Source organism: Phoca vitulina, unplaced genomic scaffold, assembly GCF_004348235.1.
Source record: "Phoca vitulina isolate PV1807 unplaced genomic scaffold, GSC_HSeal_1.0 scaffold296, whole genome shotgun sequence".
NCBI lineage: Eukaryota > Metazoa > Chordata > Mammalia > Carnivora > Phocidae > Phoca > Phoca vitulina.
Window position 1 is genome coordinate 1 of NW_022589983.1, and position 25,419 is coordinate 25,419.

Below are 25,419 nucleotides of genomic sequence, written 5' to 3' on the forward strand. Positions count from 1 at the left end.
CTTTCTTTCTTTCTTTCTTTCTTTCTTTCTTTCTTTCTTTCTTTCTTCTTTCTTTCTTTTCTTCTTTCTTTCTCTCTCTCTCTCTCTTTCTTTCTTTTCTTTTCTTTTTTCTTTTTTCTTTTTTTTCCCATATGGCTATTTCATTTTTTCCACCACCATGATTTGAAAAGATTATTTTTTCCCCATTGAATATCCTTGGCACCTTTTTGAAAAAGCAATGACTATATACTTGTGTGTATTTGTATCTGGAATCACTATCATGCTCCATTGTTCTATTGTCGATCTTCATGTCGACAGCAAACTTCATAGTAAGTGTTGGTATTTTTCTTTTTTAAGTTTTTATTTAAATTCCAGTTAGGTAAAATACAGGGCAGTATTTGTTGCAGGTGTACAATATAGGGTTTCAACACTTCCATACAACTCCCGGTGCTCATCACAACAAGTGCACTCCTTAATCCAGATCACCTTAAAAAAAAAAAAATGTTGAAATCTGACAGTATAAATCTTTCAAATTGATTTTTCTTTTCCAAAATTGTTTTAGCTCTTCTAGGTGTTCCTCATTTCCTTATAAATTTTAGAATCCGTTTGTCAATTCCTACCAAAACCCTGATGGGATTCTTAACGGAGATTGTGCTGAGTCTATTGATGAATTTACAGAGAATTAACTCTTTAACAATATCTGGTTCGTGATGTCATGAACATAGTATATCTCTGCATTTATTTAGGTCTTCTTTAATTGTTTTCAGCAATATTTTAATGTTTTCAGGTAAAATGTTGCACGTGTTTTGTCAGACCTATACCTAAACAATTCATAATTTTAGGCTATTGTAAATGGTATTTTTGCTATTGCAAATGGTATTTTAAATTTCGTTGTCTTGATTACTTATTTTTGTTATATAAAATTCCATTGATTACAATAAAGTTATGGATAATATGCACTTATAAACTTTTAATGAAAGATCCTTGATGACAATTCTCGCATCCCTGACATTGGTAACTCGTGTCTTCTATCTTTTATTCCCCTGATCATTCTAGATAACGGCTTATCAATTGTATTGATACCTTTTTTTAAGATTTTATTTATTTATTTGAGAGAGAGAGAGAGAGAGAAGGAGCAGGGGGAGCAGAGGGAGAGGGAGAAACAGGAGCAGAAGGAGCAGAGGGAGAGGGAGAAACAGATTCCCTGCTGAGCAGGGAGCCCCCCCACCGGGCTGGGGCTCTATCCCGGGACTCCCAGGATCATGACCTGGGCCAAAGGCAGATGCTTAACTGACTGAGCTACCCAGGCACCCCAAGTGTATTGATATTCTTAAAGATCAGATTTAAAGTCTTTTATTTTCTCTATTGTCTAGTTCAGTGACTTCTTCACTTTCCCTTATTTCCTTTCTTCTGCTATTTTGGTCTTCATTGTTTCTGCATTTTTGTTTCTAAGTACTGAAGTTAAGGCCATTGGTTTGAATTCCTGTTTTTATATATAGGCATTTTTGTTCTATAAATTTGTTTCTAATGACTGCTTTAGATGCAGCCTACTAATTTTAGTAAGTTGTACTTTAATTTTCATTCAGTTCAAATTACTTTCTAAATTTCTTTTTGATTTCCTCTTTCACCCATCTGTTACTGAAGAATGTATTACATACTTTCCAAGTATTTTTGAAATATTACAGATACATTTATGTTATCTACTTCTAATTTAATCCCAGTGTCCTCTAGGAAAATCCTTTGGGTGATGCTAATCCTGTCAAATTTGGTAAGACTTATTTGTGGCCCGGAATATATTGTCTATCTTGGTCAATTTTCAGGTACATATGAAAATAGTGTGTGTTTTTTGTTGTTGGGGGGAGAGTTCTAAGATGTTAATTAGATTAATTTGGGTGATAGTGTTTTTCAGTCTATACACTTACTGATTTTTTTTTTTTTTTGTCAATTGTTCAATTGTTGAGAGGAAAGACTTAAAATCTCTGACCCTAATTGTGAATTTTTCTCTCTTTCATGTATTTCCAAACTCTGTTTATAGGGTGTATAAACATTTAGAATTTTTACGCCCACTTGATGAATTGGCCGTTTTAGCCGATTATCAATATAAAAGATCCTCTTACATAAGATCCTCTCTATCCCTGGTAATATATTTTGTTCTGGAATCTGCTTTGTCTGATATTAATATATCCATCACAACTTGTTTTTTTACTGCTAGCATGATCTATCTTTTCCCATCCTTTTACTTTTAACCTCTATGTACCTTTATATTTAAAGTGGGATTCGTGTACACAGCATATAGCTGGATCTTATTTTTAAAATCCATGTCATAGGGGCTCCTGGGTGGCTCAGTCGGTTAAGCGTCTGCCTTCGGCTCGGGTGGTGATCCCAGGGTCCTGGGATCAGGTCCCGCATCAGGCTCCCTGTTCAGCAGTGAGTCCGTTTCTTCCTCTCCCTCTGCCCCTCTGCCTGCTTGTGCGTGCCCTCCCGCTCTCTCTCTCAAATAAATAAAACCTTTAAAAAAATAAAATAAAATCCATGCCATATGTCATTGGGAAAATGAAAACTAAGACAGTGAGATGCCCCTGCACACCTATGAAAATGGCCCCAATCCAGAACAGTGGCAATACCAAATGCTGGCGGGGATGTGGAGCAACAGGAATTCTCCTTCACTGCTGGTGGGAATGCAAAATTGTACAACCACTTTGGAAGACAGTTTGACAGTTTCTTACAAAACTAAAACTACCCTGACCATACAATCCAGCTATGTGGATCGTTCTTTGGTATTTACCCAAATGAGCTGAAAATGTATGTCCACACAAAAATCTCACATGTATGTTTATAGCAGCTTCATTCATAATTGCTAAAACTTGGAAACAACCAAGATGTCCTTCAGTAGGTGAATGAATAAATAAACTGTGACACATCCAGGCAATGGAATAGTATTCAGCATGAAAAAGAAATGAGCTATCAAGCCGTGAAAAGACATGTAGGAACCTTACTTAAATGCATACGACTCGCCGAAAGAAGCCTATCTGAAACGGCTACATACTGCATGATTCCAACTATATGACGTTCCGGAAAAGGCAAAACTATGGAAACAGTACCAAGAAAAAAAATCAGCAGTCACCTGTGGTCAGGAGAGAGAGAGAGGAGTTTGTATGTTGGGCACAGAGGATTGGGGGGGGTGGGCAGTGAAACAATTCTGTGTGATATTTTAATGGTGGATACGTGTCATTATATATTTGTCCAAACCTATAGAATGCACAAAACCAACAGTAAACACTGATGCAAATTGTGGACTTTGGGTGATAATGATGTGTCGATATAGATTCATTGATTGTAAGAAGTATGCCAGTCTGGTGCAGGAGGTTGGTAGTGGGGGAGGCTGTGTCCGTTTTGGGCAAGAGGTTTATGGGATGGCTCTGTACTTTCTGCTCAATTTTGCTATGAACTTAAAAGTGCTCTAAAAAATAAAGTCTATTTAAGAAAAAGGACTCCAAATTGTCAATCTCTACATTTTAATTGGTGAATTAGACCATTTGTATTTAATACTGTTATCGATATGGTTGGATTTAAAGCTATCGTGCTACCTGTTTTCTACTTGCTCATCTATTGTCTTATTTTTTCCCCATTTTAGGACTTATTTTAAATTAAGTGAGGGGATGCTTGGGTGGTTCAGTCCGTTAAGCATCCGACTCTTGATTTCGGCTCGGGTCATGATCTCAGGGTCATGAGATCCAGCCCTGTGTGAGGCTCCATGCTGAGTGTGGAGCCTGCTTAAGATTCTCTCTCTCCCTCTCTCTCTGCCCCTCCCCCTTCCCACATATGCTCTCTCTCTCAGGATGGATGAATGAATGAATGAATGAGTGAATGAATGAATAATAAAGTGAGCATTTCATGATACCATTTATCTCCCGCGTAGGCTTATTAGCCATAATTTTTTGGATAGGTATATTTGGGTTTATATTTGACGCTTCTTTAACTTGCCACAGTCTACCGTCAAGTAATATTGTACTACTTCACATGTAGAATTAGAATCTTACAACAATATACTTCTATTCCCCCCAGTCCCTGTGCTATTATTGTTCAAGAAATTAATAATTCCACATAATTTATACTCCACAATGCATTGTTATGAATTTCTGTTTACACTCTTAATTAATTCATAAGGAATTTTTTTAAAAATAAAAAGTAAATATTCTATTAATATCATCATATTTAGCATCTCTAGTATTGATTATTCATTTCTAAAGAACATATTTACATGTACTGCCATTTTTCTTGTACCTGAAAGGCATCCTTTAATATTTCTTGTAGTGCGTACCCAGTGATGATGAATTATTTCAACTCTGGTAAGTATGAAAAAACTTTTAATTCAACTTCACTTTTCTTTAAAAGATTTTATTTATTTATTTGAGAGAGAGAGAGAGCGAGAGCACAAGAGCATGAGCAGGGGGAGGGGCAGAGGGAGAAGCAGACTCCCCGCTGAGCAGGGAGCCCAACGCGGGGAAGGGCTCGATCCCAGGACCCTTGGGATGGCGACCTGAGCTGAAGGCAGAAGCTCAACCGACTGAGCCACCCAGGCGCCCCCCAACTTCACTTTAGAAAGATATGCATTGAGTACAAAATTCTGAGTTGATAGTTATTAATTATTTCACTATTATAAAGATGGTATGCCACTTTCTTATAACTTGCATTGTTTCTGATGAGAAGTTCTCTGTAATTCTTACCTCTGGTCCTGAATGGTTCTGTATTTTTTCTGGTTTCCCACTTTCTTAGGAGTGAGGGGGAGCAGATTGGAAGAATGTCATGAATACACACCATGCAATATCTGTGCATAGTCACTTTGGTAGATCTTCAGTGCATGCATAGCAAAGCAAACACATCTTAAAACCATATGGCTCAGTGAAAAAAACTCAGATTTAAAAAAAATTTTATACCATCATGCCTCTAGCCATGATGGATTTACAGGAACCCGATTTACTCTCCCACCGAAATATCTGGTAAACCAAAACAATTATAAAGCTTTACCTCATGGCACCACAGGCAACAACACAGGACAGTGATCCCTGAGGGAAGGGAAACTAACATGGTGAGCCCTCAGATTGCCCAACTCCCCCAACTTCTTGCCTGGATAGAGTTTGCAGGCTACAGCACGGGAGAGATTGAACACAAACAGAGCCCAGTGGAGAACCTGAGCGAAGGAGACAGAGTTGAGAATTCCGAGAGGCCAACGTGACTAGAATTTGCTGGAAGTAAGGGAGAGGAGAGCCACACGGAGAGGTAGTTCCGGAGAGCTGCGCAGGTTTCCCATCAGGGTGCAGTGTATGAGCAAGGGGGAGTGGTGGTAGCGGACTTCCATTTTCTGCAGTGAGTAGTTGTGAGGATAATGGTGCCACTTATTGAGATGGTGAAGATGGGAATTTTAAAGACAAGAGAGACAGGGAGTGTGTGTGTGTGGGAGGACTAGGTTTACCAAGGGACTGGTTCTAGACAGACTCACTATGAAGAGCCCTCGAGACATCCAAGCGGAGATGTCATGTAGGAGAATGAATATATGGATTTGGATCTCAAAGTTGAAGTTCAAACTGGGGCTGTAGATTTTGGAGTTATTAGCATAAATAGTTATATAGCATTGAGAGAGAGAGAGGCTGATATAAAAACAAACGTAACTAAAGCCCACATCATAAGAAAAAAGACATAGCTATGTATGGTGATGGATGTTAACTAGACTTACTGTGGTGGTCACCTCGCAATATATAAAAAATTTGAATCATTATGTTGTACACCTGAAACTAACATAAGGTTATATGTCAATTATATCTCAATTTTAAAAAGGCGGAAGAAAGGAAAAAAATTTTTAAATAATAAAGCAAACAAACGAAACGAATATAAGAGTCCACTATGGTTTTTGTAAAAAGCACAGGTTCAGTTTGAGATGGGAACCTAGTATTTTCTATTAGCACTGAGCAGTTTGTCAAGGCTTTCATTTCTAGGGTCTGGTCACCTCCCACAGAAACGTGTTACACAGAAAGGGCTGAAGAGACACAGGCTGCTGACAGCGGAGGTTGCTATGCAACAGCTGAGGAAAGCCATCCAACCAGCCAGAATTGACATTGGTCACTGGAGAGTAAAAGCTGTGGTCCTAGCAATAGCTTCCATTCATGCACAGGCGTCCCGGAGAGGCTGACATTAAAAACAAATATAAAAGTCCACCATGGATTTTGTAAAAAGCACAGGTTCGATTTGAGTTGGAAACATAGCATCTTCTCCCTCCAAAGCAGTTCCTCCAGTCATTCTGGAAGCATAGCAGCATGTGTTGGGTTGGGTAAGTGCTTCCTGCGCTTCCCATTTCGCATATTGAGAAACCAGGCTCAGAGATGTCCAGTGACCTGAGCAGGCTCACACAGCTAGCAACAGACTGGCCCATAACTCCATCCCTGGAATTCTGAAGACCAGCCCAGCTTCTTTCCACAAGACCACAGCTGCCCCAGGCCCCTGCCCTGGAAGGAACCCGGGCAAACATTTACTCTGAATCGGGGCTTGCCATGGCTCAGACACACAAGTGCCTGATTGTCCTGGCTGCTCCAGCGGGCACCAGGAAGGCCTCAGGGGCAGCGTGTTCGTGCCACTCACAGCGAAGAGGCCTGACAGTTGGGGCAGGGAGTGGACCCTAAGGAGCAATTCCCCCAGCTGGATGGACCCACCTAGAGTAGGCAAGGGGTGGAGACGGGGGGGGGGGGGGGGCTACCCCCGTCCTGGATGCAGAGCTTGAGGGTAGGTCTCAACCGGCAAAAACTTTGTTTGTTGGGGACAGGGGTTGGAAGGGCGGGGGGGGGGGGGGGGGGGGGGGGGGGGGGGGGGGAGTGGATCTGTCGCTCAAACTGGAGAGGGGAGCCTGCCTCAGTCCCCAGGCCAGCACTACTGGGACATGGGGTTTGGAGTCAGGAAGATTCAGGACCACATATTGCATTTTCTGTTGACTGGTTCTGTGGCCTTGTCTATTCATGCGGTGTGTCTGTGCTTCAGTTTTCTGATCTGTAAAATGGGCATGCTGACATCCACCTCCCAGGGCTGCCGTGAGAGGAAGACCAGCCCCAGCGCAGATAGTGCTGTGATGCCCAAGCTGCATAAAGAGTAGCTGGGGAAGCAGATGTTCCCATTGTGTCTGGGGGCCTTAGAGATGGATGGTGCTGGGGAACACAAAGGCAAGTGGCATCCTCTGGCCATTTCCATTCCCCTTGTTACATACAGTTAGACACCCAGCTAGAGACCTCTGTGTTTGTGACCTAGGGGTCATGCTGGGGAAGCCAGGCATAGTGTATTCCAGACCACACTGGAGGAGCTTAGCGGGAACGGGGAGGGCAGGGAAGAGAAGCATTTGTGCAAAAGTGCGGGGATCGAGGGTAGATGATTGGGTGGTCCAAGTGCACCACAGGCTGTGAGTGCGCGCGCCTCGGGTCAGAGGAGGGGTGAGGGGTATCTGGCGGGAAGGAGAAAAAGCCCCCCACCCCGCCCACCCACTCGCGGAATCGCATGCGCACTGGGGACCTGGTGGAGAGGGCTTTTGTTGGGAAAGCGGGCGGGCTGGAGGGGTCCGCGCATGCGCAGGCTGCCCAGCCGCGGGGGGTGCGCGGAGAAAAGGGGCGGGGTGGTCGGAGCTGCTGTGCTGGCAGCAGTAGGCGAGGGCGCGGCTGCGGGGTTCCTGGTGCTGAGGACGGACGCCATTGGAGCCCCAGGGAAGGTAAGGACCCAGCCTCAGACCGGACCGGGAGAGGGCGAGTGGAACCCGGCACGCTGCGCCCTCCCCACCCCCACACCCGGATCTGAACAAAGCCCAGGCACTCAGAACCCGAGCCCTATTAGACCCACGGTCTAGGTAGGACCCTCCCCCACCCCCACCCCCACCCCCCCGCCGCCCTCTCCCGCCAGGAGACGCAGGGCTCTCTGATCCGAGCCCTACTGATACCGGAGCCCGCGATCCGAACCCCTTTAGCAGACCCGTGTGCTCCCTGCTGAGCTTCCTTAGAGCGGAGGCCCTACCCCCACCCCCAACCACTCCTAGATCAGTCCCAACCAGCTGACCCCGTTGCCCCCTTCTTGGAGTTGCCATCCTGGGGGTTGAGACCTCTAGCGCTCCAATCCATGCCTCACCTAGTCCGAGCCCCCACCGCCCCACCCCTGGAGCTCCTCCTGTATGAGCCCAACCCAGACCTGAATCAGCTGAACTCCCCCGCCCGGACCTAGCCAGAGGGTCTCTGGATTCAGTTTCGCATAAGCTTTCCGGGGCTCCTGTTGTCTAAGCCCTCTCATGTCATCTGCTCCCCTTTCATCGTTAAATCAAAGCCCTTTGTTTCTCCCTGTCTCAGTGCACATCCCCTGTGGGACTCCTCAGACCCAAGCCCGCCAGTCCACCCCCTATTCAAATCTAGCCGCTGAGATGGGGAGCCTGCCCATCCTAAACTCCCCCTTAAGTGCGGGGTCTCCTCCGACCACCTCTCTCCCTCTCCTAGAGCTCTGTTAGATTCTCTGACAGAATCTAACCCAACTGATACCCCCTCCCCCCGGTGTTCCCCCCGCCCCCTCCACCGCCTCGTACTGCCTAGTAACCTGATGATTGCCGCCCCCCCCACCTCCAGAGAGATCCCACTGGATCCCGCCCCCTCCCCCTGAAGAGGCCTCACCCTCCCTCCCAGGCTGAGCTCTCTTCTCCTTGGGACCCCCAGCATGGCTGAGGGAAGCTACCGCATGGAATCGGAAACCTACAACGTTGAAGACATGGACGAGGGTAGTGATGAAGTCGGGGAGGAGGAGATGGTTGAAGGAAACGACTATGAAGAATTCGGTGCTTTTGGAGGCTACGGCACCCTCACCAGCTTTGACATCCGTATCCTCAGAGCCTTTGGGAGCTTGGGTCCAGGCCTTCGCATCTTATCGGTGAGGACCCTGGTGGGCCACCTGCTGGCCCTGGGCCTTCTCCCCCTCCCCCCGCCCAAGCTGCTGGGGAGGGGGGTGGGGCGGTGGATGAAAGGGAGGGTTGAGTGGGGAAGGACTGCCCAGCTTCCCCAGCCTTCCCTCTCCTGCTCCGAGAAAGGGGGCTTGGGAAGGTCTGGGGGGTGGTGGGAGCTGGCTGCAGGGAGGAGGCTGGCCAGCACAGGGAAGCATGCTGGGAGCACGGAGAGCTGTCTGCCTTCCCCTACCCTTCTCTCTGGCCTTACAGAATGAGCCTTGGGAACTGGAAAACCCTATGCTGGCTAGGACCCTGATGGAGGCATTTCAGCTGGATCCAGAAACACTTGCCAATGAGGCTGCCGCCCGTGCCGCCAACGTAGCCCGCGCGGCCGCCTCCAACCGTGCTGCTAGGGCCGCCGCCGCCGCCGCCCGTGCCACCTATAATCAGGTGGTCGCTCAGCGCCCGGTGGCCGCAGACCCGGCTGCAGGAGAAGATACCCAGCCCGTGACCTGTGCGGCCCAGGCTCAGGCAGCCGCCCCTGAGACAACCCGAGCTGCTCCGCACGTCTCCCAGATGCTAGTCAACAGTGAGGTGGCCGCCCCGGGGGCTCCGGCAACGTCCACACAGCCCCAGACGGCCTCCCAGGCGCAGGAGGCCGCTACCGAGGGCCCCAGTACCGCCCGTGCTTTCGCTCAGGCTCCCTGTGCTAGTGAGATGGATGCCACCCGGCCCAAGACAGCCTTCCTGGGTCAGAACGATGTCTTTGATTTCACCCAGCCGGCAGGTGTCAGTGGCATGGCCTTCCCACGCCCCAAGAGACCCGCCCCAGCCCAGGAGGCTGCCCCAGAGGGCCCCAGTGCCGCCTCCTCGGGGGTGCCCCCGGCAGCACCTGCCAGGGAGGGGGCAGCCACCCGGCCCAAGACCACCAAGTCCGGAAAGGCTCTGGCCAAGACTCGGTGGGTGGAGCCTCAGAATGTTGTGGCAGCCCCTGCCACCAAGGCCAAGATGGTCCCGAGCATCCCTGAGCCCGAGGGTGCAGCTGCCACCGCTCAGCACAGTGCTGAGCCCTGGGTCAGGATGGGAGGCAAGAGGACCAAGAAGGTGAGACCTCCCTGCTATCTCCAGCCCCCCTTGCTCCCCTCCGTTCTCTGCTCAGTCCTCTCCTCTGCCCCCTCCGCTCCCTTCCCCTCTCCCCCCTTGTCTCAGCTTGTGCGTGTTTGTCCAACACAGTGCGGTAGCGTGCTCTGACTGCACGAAGCCTCTGTCCTCAAGCCTGGAGGGAGAAGAGGTTGGCTCAGTGCCGGGCACGTAGTAAGCACTCAGCACACGTCATCTGCTGTTTGTACTACTTGATTTCCAAGTACCTGCTCTGGTTAAGATGTGTGCAGGGCACTTTTGCTCGGCCAGCCTGGTAGCCCTGGGTCTCTCCTCTCTCTCACGCTATAGTCCAAGCACCTGGATGACGAATATGAGAGCAGCGAGGAGGAGAGAGAGCCTCCTGCGGTCCCACCGACCTGGAGAGCATCGCAGCCCCCATTGATGGTGCGGGCTCAGGTGGCTCCCCGGCCCCCAATGGCCCTGAGGTCCCAGGTACCCTCAAGACACGTACTGTGCTTGCCACCGCGCAACGTGACCCTTCTGCAAGAGAGGGTAAGAAACCTGCCTTTCCCCCCATCTCCCTCCTCTCCTCTCCTCTCCTGTGGGCCAGTTCTTGGAGGTCACCCATGCCTTGATCTCCCTGTGTGCTCCTCCTTCTCCAGGCGAATAAGTTGGTGAAATATCTGATGATTAAGGACTACAAGAAGATCCCCATCAAGCGCTCAGGTGGGCAACCTGGGCCCCCTCCCCGAGCTCTGCCCTTCCACTGTCCCGTCCGGCATCAGATGTCTCCACCGAGCACGCCCAGCTGATCGCTCCATTTGCACAGTATGGGTGGGGGGGGTGGGGGGGGTCCCGACGGTGCTCCCCTCAGCAGGGCTGACCGAGGGGCTGCTGCAGCTCTTTGGCCCCTGCTCAGCCCAGGTGCTCTCTCCACCTCTCGCCTCTTGCAGACATGATGAAGGACGTCATCCGGGAATACGACGAACATTTCCCTGAGATCATTGAACGAGCAACATACACTCTGGAGAAGGTGGGCAAGTGCCCGGGCAGCTCACTGTGGTACAAGAGCTGCAGGGAAGCCTTGAGCCCTGCAGCCCCTTGAGGCCCCCTTTCGGTACTACCTGCTCTGGGAAGGCTTCCCTAGCTTCTCCTCCTGGGAGCATCCACTGCGTACTTGCTTCCCCGGAGGGTTCCTCTCCCTCAGATTCCTTCAGTGTCCCTGGTCTCCTGAAGTGGGTCCTACTGCTTTGGCCAGTGCCAGAGCTCCCACAGGGCAGTCCCTCTGCAGCCTCTCTTCTCGAGCCTTCCCCATAACTTCGGCGTCCCTGCTGAGGGAAAGTTCTAACGGGGAACTGAGGGACTGCCTGCAGGACAGGCAGTGTGGGTTCCTGCTCTCATGTTGTCTCCTCCCCCACGTAGAAGTTTGGGATCCATCTGAAGGAAATTGACAAGGAAGAACACCTGTACATTCTCGTGTGCACACGGGATTCCTCAGCTCGCCTCCTGGGAAAGTAAGAAAGGGCAGGAGGGTTGTGGCCTTCCTCACTGGTGCCTCCCCCTCCCCGTCCCCTCAGAGAAACGGGAAAACAGGGCTTTGGTGCCTGGCAACGGCTCCCACCCACAGGTAGTGGTGCCCAGTGATTAGGGGATGAAAGGGGAAGTGGCCTGGGGTGAAGCCTTGCTGCTCTCAGGACCCCCACGTCCACCCCCCCTTCCCCCACTGCCACCTCCCCGCCCCATCTTCCTAGGAAAGCAGGCTCCTTGTTGCCTGCCTCCTCCTGCTACGCGCCTGGCCTGGGCTTGGCAGAGTGATCCTGGGGGAAGGAAGCTTCCCATCCAGTGTAACTCCCGACGCTCAAAGGGCAGGGAAGGTCTGGATGTGCCTCCGGACACACTGTTGCCAAGTGGTGGCTCCCCGTCTGACCCCATCCTGGCCGGAACTCTGGGAGGGAGTGTTCGCATCCACATTTGAGGCGTGAAGCGATTCAGTCCCAGACAGAGGAATGAATGGTCTGGATGAGAGAGCAAGCCAGATGTAGAGTGGGAAGAACCGCCCGGTAGCCCAGCCATCCGGGAAGAGCTAGTTGGGTGAGCCAGCCCTAGTCCCTCGGGCAAATGGCTGCTGGACAGGATCCCTCTTCCTACACCTTCAGGACCAAGGACACTCCCAGGCTGAGCCTCCTCTTGGTGATTCTGGGAGTCATTTTCATGAATGGCAACCGTGCCAGCGAGGGTGAGTGGCTGGACCCGCAGCTGGGGGGTTGCCCACAGTCCCAGCTTCGTGTGCTAAATTCTTGTGGCTCTTCTCCCCTCACAGCTGTCCTCTGGGAGGCACTACGCAAGATGGGACTGCGCCCTGGGTATGATTGGGCTCTCGGCTCCCGCCCCTCGGTGTTGTCCTTGGGCACCGGTGGCCCCGGGGTGGGATTAGCCTGGGGGCCTAGTGCAGGGGAGTGGACCTCCTGGCCTGGGTAGAGCGCAGAGGGTCCCACCGGGGTGCATGGGGAAATGATCCTGAACTCTCAGCCCCTCTCTGCTCCATGTCCCCTCTCTGTCCCCAGATGGGACCCAAGAGAACCCATCAGAATTAGGGGTTCCGATCACACCCTTGCCTAGGGCATCCCTGACATGTGGCCCTGTGGCCCCTGCTGCCACCCCAGGCCTCCATGGGGATGCCCCCTCCCCCCCCCCCCACACACACAGTCTGGGAAGCTGTCCATCCTGCTAGGGAGTGCTCCTGCCCACCTCCGGGCACTGCCCCTGCGTGTAGTCATGGATTCCTTTCCTGGCCCTCAGGGTGAGGCACCCATTCCTTGGAGATCTGAGGAAGCTCATTACGGAGGACTTCGTGAAGCAGAAGTAAGTAGTGGCCAAGTTAACTTCGTCTCACACTCGTGCACTCCTCGTGGGCTGATGTGGCTGAGCAAGCCATTCCCGATGCCAGATCTTAGAGCCAGAGGGATAGGTGTCTCTGGTGTGGGGGTGGGCGGGGTACGTGAGTGTTGGCGGGGAGTAGAATTCCAGCGCAGCCTTGGGGAAAGGGAGTCGAAGTCGGCAGAGGACACGGCGCAGGGTGTATTGGAACCACCGTGCCATTTGGTACCTGCCCTGTAGGCGGCTGGAGAATGTCTCCCGCTTTACATCCCGGGAACCTGGGGCTCAGAGAGTAGAAGTCTTGAGTACGGCCCCGGCTGGTAAGGGGCCCATTTGGTCCCGGAGCTCAGCCCTCCTAACTTTCCGGTCAGGCCCAGCCTGTCCTCGGTCCTCGGAGAACACACGCGTGCGCTCACACAGGCACAACAGACTGGCCCAGACACGCGCATGCGCGCACACGCAAAGTGGGGAGTACGCACGGAGTGTGCCGCTGTTCTCCCCTTTCCGATCCGCTTCTTGGCGGACTGTCCCAGGGTTCTGCCAGGCGGTGGACGGGAGCCTGCGATGGAGTGTGCTCATAGCAGGGGGCCTGAAGCAATGGCTCCTGGGTTTACACCACAATCCAAGGGGGATCTGGGTTCATTGTGACAAGGGGCGTGAAACTTGTGGCCTTCCTACGAACAGATACCCGACACGTGTCCCACCCCGCACCTCCACGTGGCTTCTTCTGGGCAGGACCAGCGGCCTGAGGCTTTGTAGGCCTCAGTCCTGGAGGCAGAAACCCTGGGAGTGAGCGTGGGAGTGAGGCATGGGCCGGAGGGCCGGAGGGCCGGGACAGTCCTCCCGCAGGAGCTGGGCTGCAGTATCGGGGCTGGGAAGGGCCTACCCGGGAGCCCTTGGTGCGACGACAGGTCTGCCTGGCTGGAAGCAAACGTTTCTCTTCCTCTTGCACTGAGGTACCTGGAATACAAGAAGATCCCCAATAGCAGCCCACCCGAGTATGAATTCCTCTGGGGCCTGCGAGCCCGCCACGAGACCAGCAAGATGAGGGTGCTGAGATTCATCGCCCAGGTAACAGGGGAGCCTCTGTTTGGGGCCAGGCAGTGGGGTGTGAGTTTGGTGCTTGCCATACCCTCTCTGTTTCTTGGCTACGGCCTCCCCCTCAGGCTGTTGGTCCAGTGAGCATCCGGACAGGTTCCTAAGTAGGTCACTTACCCCAGTTCACAGGTGCAGTAAGTGTGAGGGATGGGGTGAGGCCCCGGGGCTGGCACGGAGTCATAGGAGAGTCGGATTCCAGTGGCCTCGACTTGCCTCGTGACCACGCCCAGCCCGCGGGAGGGTGTACGGCAGGAAGCAGGTGCTCAGCGAACGTGGGGTAGCTGTGCGCATGGTGTCTGTTACCCCACTGCAGAATCAGAACCGAGACCCCCGGGAGTGGAAGGCTCATTTCTTGGAGGCTGTGGATGATGCTTTCAAGACGATGGATGTGGATATGGCTGAGGAACATGCCAGGGCCCAGATGAGAGCCCAGATGAACATCGGGGATGAAGCTCTGATTGGACGCTGGAGCTGGGATGACATACAGGTGGAGCTCCTGACCTGGGATGAGGATGGAGATTTTGGCGACGCCTGGGCCAGGATCCCCTTCGCTTTCTGGGCCAGATACCATCAGTACATTCTGAATAGCAACCGTGCCAACCGGAGGGCCACGTGGAGAGCTGGCGTCAGCAGTGGCACCAACGGTGGGGCCAGCACCAGCATTCTAGATGGGCCCAGCACCAGCTCCACCATCCGGACCCGAAATGCCGCCAGAACGAGTGCCAACTTCTTCTCCTGGATCCAGTGAGATTTGCAGTGGACACCTGAAACTCCGAGGGAGGGGGTGGGAAGGGGCTGTGAGAAGTCAAGTCGGGGGCAGGCCTGGGTGGTGCAGTGGGGGAACAAGGAGTTGTGAGAGACACTTGTTTGTTTCTTCGTGTCCCCCCCCCCCCCCCCCCCCCCGTCTCATGTCTACTGATAGTTCTGCTTTTGTGTCTTGTGTTACAGACAACGCTGATGAACCGCGGCCGTCCCTCACCAAGCCGGAGTGCCTCCTCAGATCCCTCCTTCACACAGCACTCTAGGCAGCTTCTACCTGCCCATCCAAGATGGCATGCAAGATGAAGCTCTCTTCTTTGCCCTTCCTGCTTTTGTTGTGTGCTTTTGTTGTGCGCTTTTGTCGTGTTTTCATGTTTTTGGTATCAGTGTTACAGTAAAGTTGCAAAATTACTTGGGACGTTTCCTCCTTTATTTGCGCACGTACCTGTGCACGTGGTGCTCTGAGCGGCACGTGGCTGGGGGCTCCGACATAGACACTGCCCGCCTCTGCCTGGAAGGCAGCAGGTGGGGGGAGGGTGCCGAGCAGATGTGGAGAGGTGTCAGCTGAGTGTCCAGGCCATGAGTTGCGAGAGGCTCCTGTCCACATAGTGACATGATTTCCTCCACGGTACGACCCCAGTTAAGACGCCAGTGGTGGGGGCGGTGGCAGGAAAAGGGATGGCGTGGAAGGCTGTGGGTTGGTGCCACTGTCCCTCCCACCAAGGAACAGGGTCCACAGACATCCACCAAGACCCACCTCCTCCACCCATCTTTGGAGGTGCCATCTTGTAACCCTTCCCTCCTCCTCCACACAACTTCAGCACCTCATCCCTCCCTCAGATGGAGCCTCAAGGACAATGAGATAGGCCTCGGCGACATTCTCACCCCTCCAGCAGGTTGAAGGAGGAGCCATTATTGCCCACAGAGTAGGTTCAATGAAAACAGACCTCGACAGCCTGTGACCCTGACCCGAGGCCTGTTGGTGGGCTCCGGAGCTCTTCTTCACTGGGAACAGGGCCCTCCCCGTGAAGCCAAGGCCCGGGCCTATGTCCTGGTGTCTTCAAGGGCTGGGTGGTCCCTGCAGGAGTGGGGCTGGGACTGCAATTCCTCCAGCGGACGGCAGTGAGAGCAGAGACGCCTGGGAAGGGCTCAGTGGCAGGCTGGGACAGTGTCCGGAGCTCTGTCGGCTCCCTCAGTGATGTCCACGCTTGGGAGGACGAGGCCCCAGGTTAAGAAGTAGGAGTGAAGGGGCGCCTGGGTGGCTCAGTCGTTAAGCGTCTGCCTTCGGCTCAGGTCATGATCCCGGGGTCCTGGGATCGAGTCCCACATCGGGCTCCCTGCTCGGCGGGAAGCCTGCCTCTCCCTCTCCCACTCCCCCTGCTTGTGTTCCTGCTCTAGCTATCTCTCTCTCTGTCAAATAAATAAATAAAATCCTTAAAAAAATAAATAAATAAATAAATAAATAAATAAATAAAATAAAATAAAATAAAAAAGAAGTAGGAGTGAATCGGGTAAGGGCCCCTGCACCCCATTGCCTCTTTTCCCCGAGAAGAGGTTCCCTTCTCTCCCCCAGACTGGGCTCCTGACCCAGATCCAGGCCCATGATTTCACAGGCCCAGTGAAGAATGAAAAACGTGGGCCCCCTTGCTCAAAAATGATGAAGAATTCCGAGAGAGCCACGGCTTGGGCTTGAACTAGGTGTGCAGCCCCTCCGCGCACAGGGTCCTGTGGGGCTGCATAGGTCACACCCCCAGGAAGCTAACCGTGTAAGGTTTCCTCCGCCTAAAGTCGGGCTTCAGGTGGGTTTCTGCCTTGCTGGCCACTGCTGTGGTTTCTGCCTGCCCGGCGGCTGGGTCCCTGCTTGGCCACGAGGACACTGTGATTCCGACAGAATTTGAGTCCCCTTCACTTTGGCTTTACTGACGCATGGTCTGGGATGTGAGAGGGATGAAGGATGCCTGGGAGCCCAGTCCTGGGGTGACGAATGATTCGAGACTTTTCTGGTCCTCTCAGCCTGGGAACCTCCCAGGCCCCTGCTGGTGCACACAGCAGGCACAGGCCTTTCCATGGATGAGGGTGCAGCCACTCACCCAAGGCCACGGGCAGGAGTTTGAGCACTGGGTGCAGAGGACACCTGAGACACGGCCTCTCATCTGGAAAGGAGGAGAAAGCAGCTCTCCGAGACAGACAGGGTGCTGGTGAGGGTGCCACCTCCCCAGGCCTGTGGGCTTGCAACACTCCCCTCTTCCATCCTCCTTTCCCCTGGCTGGCCTATCCAGGTGGGGGGTGGGGGGATGGGGGGATGGGGGATGGGGGGGTGGGGGTGGCGGGCTTCCCCAGAGTCGGAACCGCACTCTGCACTACTCAACGGGTAGTTGAGAGCAGGGTGGGCGGGGAGGAAGAAAGCAGTGGGGTGGCCTCTGGGACAGGGAGGAAGGAGCGCCCAGGGGAATGCTGACAGACTGACTGGCAGGCAGGTCACCTGGGAGGCTGCCTGCCTGCTCCCTCACAGGGCAAACGTGACACCAAGGCAGGTGTCCTTCCTGGGACCCCAACCCAAGACCCTTCAAGGCTAAATGCATGCTCTGCCCACTGCAGCCGGCTCCCACTGCCTCGGAGGGGCTCACAGTGTCGTGAGAGCGACACCCCCATCTCTCACCACTCTCCAACAATAGCCACCCTCCCCCAGCCAGGCTGCCCTTACCACTTCCCATCTCCCTTCACTGGGCCAGATCCAAACCCCTCATGGCTTCCCTGCCCCCAAGGCTCATCCTGGGCTTTCAAGACTCCCACCACCCTCCCAGCCTCCTGAGACATCAGGTTTGGCGGTGTCCTGGGCATCCATCCTGCTCCTCCTCCTCCTCCTCTTTGTCAGGCCCTGGGGCCCGGTTCTCTGGGTGCAAGACCTCATTCCATCCTCGCTGATACTCTGCGGGGGCTACTGTTCCCCATGGCACACGTGACAAAATAGACCCGGAGAAGGGAAGTGACTTGCCTGAGGTCTCTGTCCTAGCTCTGCCACCACCTGGGCAAGTGACCTTGGCCCAGCCTTTTCTCCCTCTGGCCCTCAGAGTGCCCACCTGTCACAGCACAGGATTGGGCTAGATAGATATACTCTGAAGGTGCCCCAGCTCTGAGGTCCTGTGGGTCTGCTTTCCCAGTCACAGCATCTCTCTGGGCCTCAAGGTTCCTCGCTGAGTAACAGGGGTAAGAGCATGTACCCAGCACTGCCTGGCCCAGCCCCCAGGGCGGCTGGGCGCAGCTGGCGTGGCCTGCGCATGAAAGAGGGTAGGAAGTGGGTAAAGCAGTGGGAGAATGACAGGTGCATGTGCCCCTCCCCCACTCTATGCGTGTCTGAGGTGGGGGTCCTCTGGAAAGCACCTGAGGTTGACACCCCTCCCTGACCCTCTGAGCCCCGTGACCTCGGGCAGGTCACTTCACCTCTCAGAGCCTCCATCCCCTCATCTGTGCAGTTAGGGTTACTTACACTGCTTGCCTCACGGTCCCAAAGACAGTACCGAGCAGTAGAGATTGGAAGTTATCGGAAATCTAGTAGCACCCCAAGCCCCATCCCCTTTTCCAGTGAGGAGACTGAGGACCAGGCAGAGGAAATGACTTGACCAATGTCGAGTTCTCAAGTTCCCCGCGTTTCAACTTGGGATGACTCCATATTACAAGTGCCCTTTATTTGGAAACCAACGTCGTAGAAATGATACAAACCTGCAGGACATCGTACGCTTCAAATATGACTTTGAACACTCCCCTCACAGCCTCACAGTTTCCCAAGATGCCAGCACTTCAGCACCCACGTCAGAAATGGGCTGTCACACCTGAAGGTGACACAACAGTCCCTTGCCAGGCTTCCTGCCTTGGTCTGTGGTTCAGCCAATACATGCAATTTTATTTTGTGGTAGTTGACATGTCTACGGGTTGCAGAACTGCAGAAAGGAAAAGCAGCGTGCATACCCAATGACCACAGGAAAGAAGAAAATTACAAAGACAGTGGGGCTAGAGTTGAGGAGGATACGGAACAAAGCAACTCCCCTACAGTGTCCGTGGAAGTCTGAATTTGTACATGGCCTTGGAGAAACATTAGAGAATTACAAGCATGTTGCTACCTCACGCTGCCTCGAGGGAGGGGATGTCAGAGACAGGTTCTAGGTGAAAGTGAGCCTTCTGAAAGCAGAGAGGGAGGAAACGGAAAGGTGGAGCTCTACTACCACTAGCCCATTGCCTTTAGCCAGGAATCTGAGATGCCTGAGAGCTGGATAAACATGTGCCTTGCGGAAGAGCTGCAGTTGCTAACTAGGCTTTAGCCTGTCTCTGAAGCTGTCTAGGAAACTTTGGGGTCCTAGCCACTGGAACGGGGACACCGTGGAGGACCCCTACGATCAGGCCACCCTCTCAAATCTCCTCCTCTTGCTTTTTTCCCCCTCCACCTGAAAAAGGGGCACAAGGCACAAGGTTGGAATGCAGTGGGGTCAAAGGTAAGGGCAAAAATCAATGCAGAAGGACGTTTCCCAGGAGATGGAGTCCAACCAGTGTAGTTTCAAATTCTGGTTCTGAAGCGCGCCTTGTTCATCTGTGCGGTGGCGGGGGTGGGTGGGGAGGAGAGCTTGGCTAGAGCCTTCTGCTTGGTGCCCACAAGTACAACCTCTGAACAGGGGTGAAAGGCCCTGAACGCTTCCATTATCACAGGTGTCTGTTTGGCCGTTTAGCCACCTGAGCTCCTCCAAACCAACCTAACAACAGGGTTCTCTTTATCCGCTTTACTGAGGTTTAATTTACAAGCAAAATAATGCCCGTTTAGGTGGACAGTTCCATGGACTTTGACAAATGCTACCATCCATGTCACTCCCACCCTAATCAAGACAAAGAACAGGTTCACCATCTAGTGGTGTTCCCTTGCACCCCTTCCCAGTGAATTCCTACCATCCACATCCAGCCTTAGGCCACCACTGACCTTCTCTCTATATCACCGTGGATTAGAATTCTCTCCCCTACAGTCCGTTACACACATAAACATGCAGTATGTAATCTTCCGTGTCGGCCTGCCTTCTATTTCTCTGCTTCAATGCTTTGGATATTCATCCACGGGGTGGCACGCATCAGGAGATTAAATCAAAACGGCGGGCACCTGGGAGGCTCAGTTGGCTAAGCACGTGCCTTCGGCTCAGCCCATGATCTCAGGGTCCTGGGATAGACCCCAGGTCAGGGCTCTGTGCTCAGCAGGGAGTCTCTTTTTCCCTCTCCCTCTGCCCCTCTCCGCCCACCCCACCCCCACCCCGCTCCTCCTCTCCCTAGCTCTCGCTATCTCAAGTCAGTAAATAAGATCTTTAAAAAAATAAATAAATAAAATAAATCAAAATGGCCCCTATTCACAACCTGATTGTCTCTGTTAAAATCGTACAGATATACAAAAACGTCCTAGAACTAATAAAGCCATTCATCTAGAGTGCAGGATACAAGACTAAAACACAAAAAAGTCAACCACATTTCTATACACTAGCAAAGAAGTGTTGGAAAAAGAAATTTACCACTCAAAAAAGAAAGTCAATTCTTGGATGTGAATCTAACAAGTGATGCCGGGTATTTATATACTAAAGACAGCAAAACGCTGGAAAACCAAACAAAAGAAGACCTAAATAAATGGAGGAACATACCATGGTCATAGATTAGAATATTTAACATAGCAAAGATGTCAACTCTTCTGAAGTTGATCTCTGGACTTACTGTAATTCCAATGAAAATCCCGGCAGCAGGATTTGTTGTAGACATAGGCAAGCCGATCCTAAAGCTTATGTGGAACCTAAAAACAAACACACAAACAAAAAGAATAGCCAAAAAAGTATGAAAGAAAAAAATAAGTGTGGAGGAATCACATTACCTACATTTAGGACTTTTCAACAAATGTGTGGAAAAAACTGGATCTCCACCTAAAAGAAAAAGGATCTCACATCTTATACTAGAACTCACTAAAAAGAAATCTTAGATGGAAATCAAGAATATGAAACTGTAAAACTTTTAGAAGGAAACGACAAAATCTTTGACCTGGGTTTGAGAAAGATGTTCTAGGTAGAACAACTCCACCCTGCCACCACCGCGCCACCTCCATCCCCCCACCCAGCCTCGTTTTCTTTCTGTGAAAAATGCTGTTAAGGGTTTGAGGAGAAAAATCTCAGGATGGGAGAATGTATTGACAATTACCTAAACAACAGAGGGCTTGTATCCAGAGTAGATGAGGAACTGTCAAAACTCAACAGTAAGAAAATAATGGAAAAAATATTTGAAGAGATACATCAATAAAAAGGATATATAGGTGGCAATTGAGCACATGAACAGATGAGCACACTCACTGGCTCTCAGACAATGCAAATTAAAACTATGGTGAGATAGCAGTATTCCTATATTAAAATTGCTGAAATTAGAAAAAGCAAGCAAGCAAAAAAAAAAAAAAAATCCCTCAAACACGTGACAATATCAAATGGTGTTGAGGATGGGCAACAACTGGGTTCACCACATGTTGCTGAAGGGAATGTAAGGTGGTACAACCACTTTGGAAAACTATGTTATTGCTTTTTATAAAGTTAAACATATTTCTTGTTTTTTTTTTTAATTTATTTATTTGAGAGAGAGAGTGGGAGAGAAAGAAAGAGCACAAGAGGGGGGAGCGGGAGCGGGAGAAGCAGACTCCCTGCTGAGCAGGTAGCCCGATGCGGGACTCGATCCCAGGACTCCAGGATCATGACCTGAGCCGAAGGCAGTCGCTTAACCAACTGAGCCACCCAGGCGCCCTATAAAGTTAAACATATACTTACCCATATGACCTAGCAATCTCACCCTGCAGTATTACTCCTAGAGAAATTTCAACTTGAGTTCATACGAAAACCTGTAAGTGAATGTTTGTAGCAGCTCTGTTCATAACCACCCCAAACTAGAAACAACCCAAATATCCTGCAACAAAGTGTATTCTTTCCAGACAATTAAATACTATTCAATGGTCTAAAGGAATGAAGTATTGATACAGTCAACAATTTGGATGAAACTCAAAAGCATTGTGCTTCGTGATAGAAGCCAGGCTCAGAAGGTTACATTTTATTTTATTTTATTTTTTAAAGATCTCATTTATACATTTGAGAGAGAGAGAGACTGAGAGAGAGAGAGAGCACGAGCAGGGCAGAGGGAGAGCGAGAAGCAGACTCTCGGCTGAGCAGGGAGCCCAGTGCAGGACTCCATCCCAGGACCCTGGGATCATGACCTGAGCCGAAGGCAGACGCTTAACTGACTGAGCCAACCAGGCACCCCAGAGGGTTACTTTTTAAACGGTTCCATTTATATGACTTTCTTGAGATGACAAAACTATCATAAAAGAGAGCAAGTCGGTGGTGCCCTGGTTAGGTGTAGAGAAAGAGTGTGACTACAAAGGGATAGCACCAGGGACTTCTTGGGGGCTATAGAAGTGTTCTGAATACATATTGTGATGGTGGCTACAAGAATCTATACATGTGTTCAAATCTCTGGAGCTGGAGGTCCAGAAGAAGTCTACATCACTGAATTTAAAAATACAATTAAGGAACTAATGGCAAAAAAGTTTTTTTCAACCAAAAAATTATTAGCATTGAACAGTAGTGTACTGCGCTGCAGAAAATATCGAATACATTCTTTTAGGATTAAGGAAAACCATACCAAATGTCAACCCAGATGAACACAAATGAATGAATAGCTATAGACATGGTAAATATAGGGAGGGTTAATTATTTTACTTTTCAAAAACTTCCTTTAAAAGTTAACTGAATGTTGGGGTGCCTGCTTGGCTCAATGGGTTAAGCGTCTGCCTTCAGCTCAGGTCATGATCCCGTGGTCCTGGGATCGAGCCCCGCGTCAGTCTCCCTGCTCAGCGGGGAGTCTGCTTCTCTCTCTCCTCCTGCCCCTCAACCCCACTCGTGCTCTCTCACTCTCACTCACTCTCAAATAAATAAATAAAATCTTAAAATAAAATTAAATTAAATTAACTGAATGTTGGGGCACCTGGGTGGCTCAGTAGGTTAAGTGTCTGACTCTGGATTTGGGCTCAGGTCATGATCTCAGGCTCCTGAGATTGAGCCCTGCCTTGGGCACCTTGCTCAGCAGGGAGTCCGCTTGAGATTCTCTCCCTCTCCCTCTCCTTCATTCCCCTCCCCCTACTCACGTGCGCGCTCTCTCTCTCTCTCTCTGTCAGGTAAAAAATAAATCTTAAAAAAAGTTAACTGAATGTTTAGAAAACCAAAAACAATGCGTTGTGGGGGATACAATGTATATATAAATAAAGTCTATGGAAACAAAAGCAAACAGATGGGAGTGTAGAAATTAAAGCATACTATATAAGTTTTTCCTTTGTACGTGAAGAAAAATTTTATCATCGAAGGTGAAAGGCCTAATTTTAACTATGTGTAATATAATCCCTACAGGAACCACTTACATATAAAACAAAAGGAATAAGTATTAAACCAAGATATAGATTAAAATTGGAATACTGAAAAATACTCCAAAAAAGGAAAAGAAAAAGAAAAATACTTCAGTTATGCATAAGGGGGTGAGGGAATTGGGTTAAAGAAAGAATGAAAAGACAAATAAAGGAAAGAAGGAAATAAAAGAAGGAAGGAACGAAGCAAGAAAGCTAGAAAGAAGGAAAGAAAAAGAGAAATAAAGCTACTCAAAATAAGAGGATGAAGTTAAAGCCAATCATACCTATACTTAAGCTAATTGTATATGTTCCAAACTTTCCTAATAAAAGGCAGAGATTGCTAGGCGGGAGAGCTGCAAGACACCGCAATATGCCATTGAATAGAAACTCACTTTTTTTTTTTTTTAACAGTTTTTATTTAAAGTCTTATATAAGATTACTTTATCCCTGTATCTTGTCAATGTTTCTTCCTCCTGTTTGCAGCTTTCCTTTCCTACTTGTCGAGATTTGGCTTTACCTTCAAGGATCATTTTGTGGTTTTTGTCTGGTTTTAGTCTAGTGGTAGCCACCTTGCTAGGGCGAACGGACAGTTGTGCCGTTCGCCTTCTCACGCTGTACTCATTCAATGTAGATGACGTGTTTCTTCCTGTAAACCTGGACTAGTTTGCCAGTTTGCTGGCCTTTGTCGTGTCCTGGCACAACCTGTACTCATCATCCTTTCAGGTGGGCATGGATCGAAGGTTGTACTTCTGTCTCAGCCCTTTAGAAAGACAGGAAGGCCTAATCTTCCTGCGAATGTGGGAGGGTGCACTGAAATGCCTTTTCTGGTTCTTGCTCCAGTCAGAAGTCACAAAGGGATTGAACTTCATGTTGGCTGCCGGCACTTCAGTGATGGCTGCAAAAGGCAAGAGTGAAACTCACTCTAATATGGAGACAGAGCTAGGTTAAATGCAAAAGGGTTGAAAAAGAGATGCCATGGGAACATGAATTGTAAGAAAAACAGTTCTAAAAACGGCTAAGTTAAATTTTAGGACCAGGAGTATTACTAATGATACACAGGGATATTTAATAATGATAAAAGCATCAATTAATCAGGAAAGCATAATGATCATCAGGTGCCCTGGAAAATAGAACTTTAAATTTCATAAAGTGAAAACTGATAGAACTTAAAAGACATAAACGCAAATCCTTTTAATAGTTGGAAATTTCAAAAATTCTCTCAGATTTTGATATAGCAAATAGAGAGAAGGTCAGTAATTATAAAAAAGACTTTAACAACACTATCCGCTAACTCGACTTAATTATAGTACATTCCACCCAATAGCAGTAGAATACACACTTTCTTTAAAAGCACATGGAACATGCACCAAGCAGGAGCCTATCACGGGTTATAAAGTAATACTCCATCAGAGAAGAAGGACTGAAATCCATGTCGTGGGTGTTCTTTGGGCACAATGGAATTAAACGAGAAATCTATAACAAGAAGATTTCTAGAGAATCCACAAAACTTTGAAATTAACCAACGGACTTCAAAATAACACAGGCCCAGAGACGAGGCACTTAGGGCAATTTGAAAGTCATCTGAACTGAAGAGAAATGTAATCACATCATGTCGACTTTTGTGTGATTCAGCTAATGCACTACTGACAGAGAAAACCGTAGCTTTGTGTGTCTATATTAGGAAAGAAGAAAGGTTTAACATCAACAAAATACAAAACTAAGATGCTACAAAAAGGTGTAAAAAATAAACTGAGAGGAAGTAGAAAGAAGGAAGCAAAAGGCTATCAGAAGCTGACGTTCATATGTGGAATTTAAGAAATAAGATGAACACAGGGGAAGGGAAGGAAAGATAAAACAAGAAAAAACAGAGAGGGAGGCAAACCATAAGAGACTCTTAACTCTAGGAGAGGAACTGAGGGTTGCTGGAGGAGAGGTGGGTGGGGGGATGGGGTAACTGGGTGATGGGCATTAAGGAGGGCACGTGATGTGAGGAGCACTGGGTGTTATACTGAATGCATGAATCGTTGAACATTATATCAAAAACCAATGATGTACTTACTATACCTTGGCTAACTGAATTTAAATTAAAAAAAAGAAAGAAAGAAAAGAAAATCCGGTCCCAGAGACGGAGAACATTTACATAATACAGAACTTTCTTGTATATCTGTATATATAAAAGTCTCTTTCAAGTCAATCAAGGGAACACATAACTTGT

At 49.8% G+C, this 25,419-nt stretch overlaps 1 protein-coding gene, 1 non-coding gene and 1 pseudogene across 3 annotated transcripts; 2 read left to right on the top strand and 1 right to left on the bottom strand.

The window, feature by feature from the left end:
• Positions 1-7,587: 7,587 nt before the first annotated feature.
• On the top strand, positions 7,588-15,177 carry LOC116629131 (melanoma-associated antigen D4). 2 transcript variants are annotated; one of them, XM_032399428.1, is made up of 13 exons: positions 7,588-7,720; positions 8,673-8,913; positions 9,197-10,030; positions 10,376-10,579; positions 10,690-10,753; positions 10,981-11,060; positions 11,450-11,541; positions 12,184-12,263; positions 12,348-12,390; positions 12,827-12,889; positions 13,861-13,975; positions 14,316-14,746; positions 14,951-15,177. In XM_032399428.1, exons 2-13 carry the CDS (start codon positions 8,704-8,706, stop codon positions 14,958-14,960), a joined length of 2,226 nt encoding a protein of 741 aa, XP_032255319.1. In that variant the 5' UTR covers positions 7,588-7,720; positions 8,673-8,703; the 3' UTR covers positions 14,961-15,177. The 2 variants fall into 2 exon arrangements, with proteins under 2 accessions (XP_032255319.1, XP_032255318.1); XM_032399427.1 differs by having other exon boundaries at positions 7,589-7,720; positions 8,703-8,913.
• On the top strand, positions 13,471-13,601 carry LOC116629132. Its single transcript, XR_004298702.1, has one exon. It is a non-coding gene; the product is annotated as a small nucleolar RNA SNORA11 (small nucleolar RNA).
• A 3,975-nt stretch (positions 15,178-19,152) lies between the features above and the next one.
• On the bottom strand, positions 19,153-24,073 carry LOC116629130 (annotated as a pseudogene).
• Positions 24,074-25,419: the final 1,346 nt, after the last annotated feature.

Coding starts and splice junctions, on each gene's coding strand:
- LOC116629131 (XM_032399428.1), top strand. CDS start 8,704: ATGGCTGAGGGAAGCTACCGCATGGAATCGGAAACCTACAACGTTGAA. Junction 11,061..11,449: donor CAACATACACTCTGGAGAAG/GTGGGCAAGTGC, acceptor TCCCCCACGTAG/AAGTTTGGGATCCATCTGAA. Junction 12,391..12,826: donor AAGATGGGACTGCGCCCTGG/GTATGATTGGGC, acceptor CCTGGCCCTCAG/GGTGAGGCACCCATTCCTTG.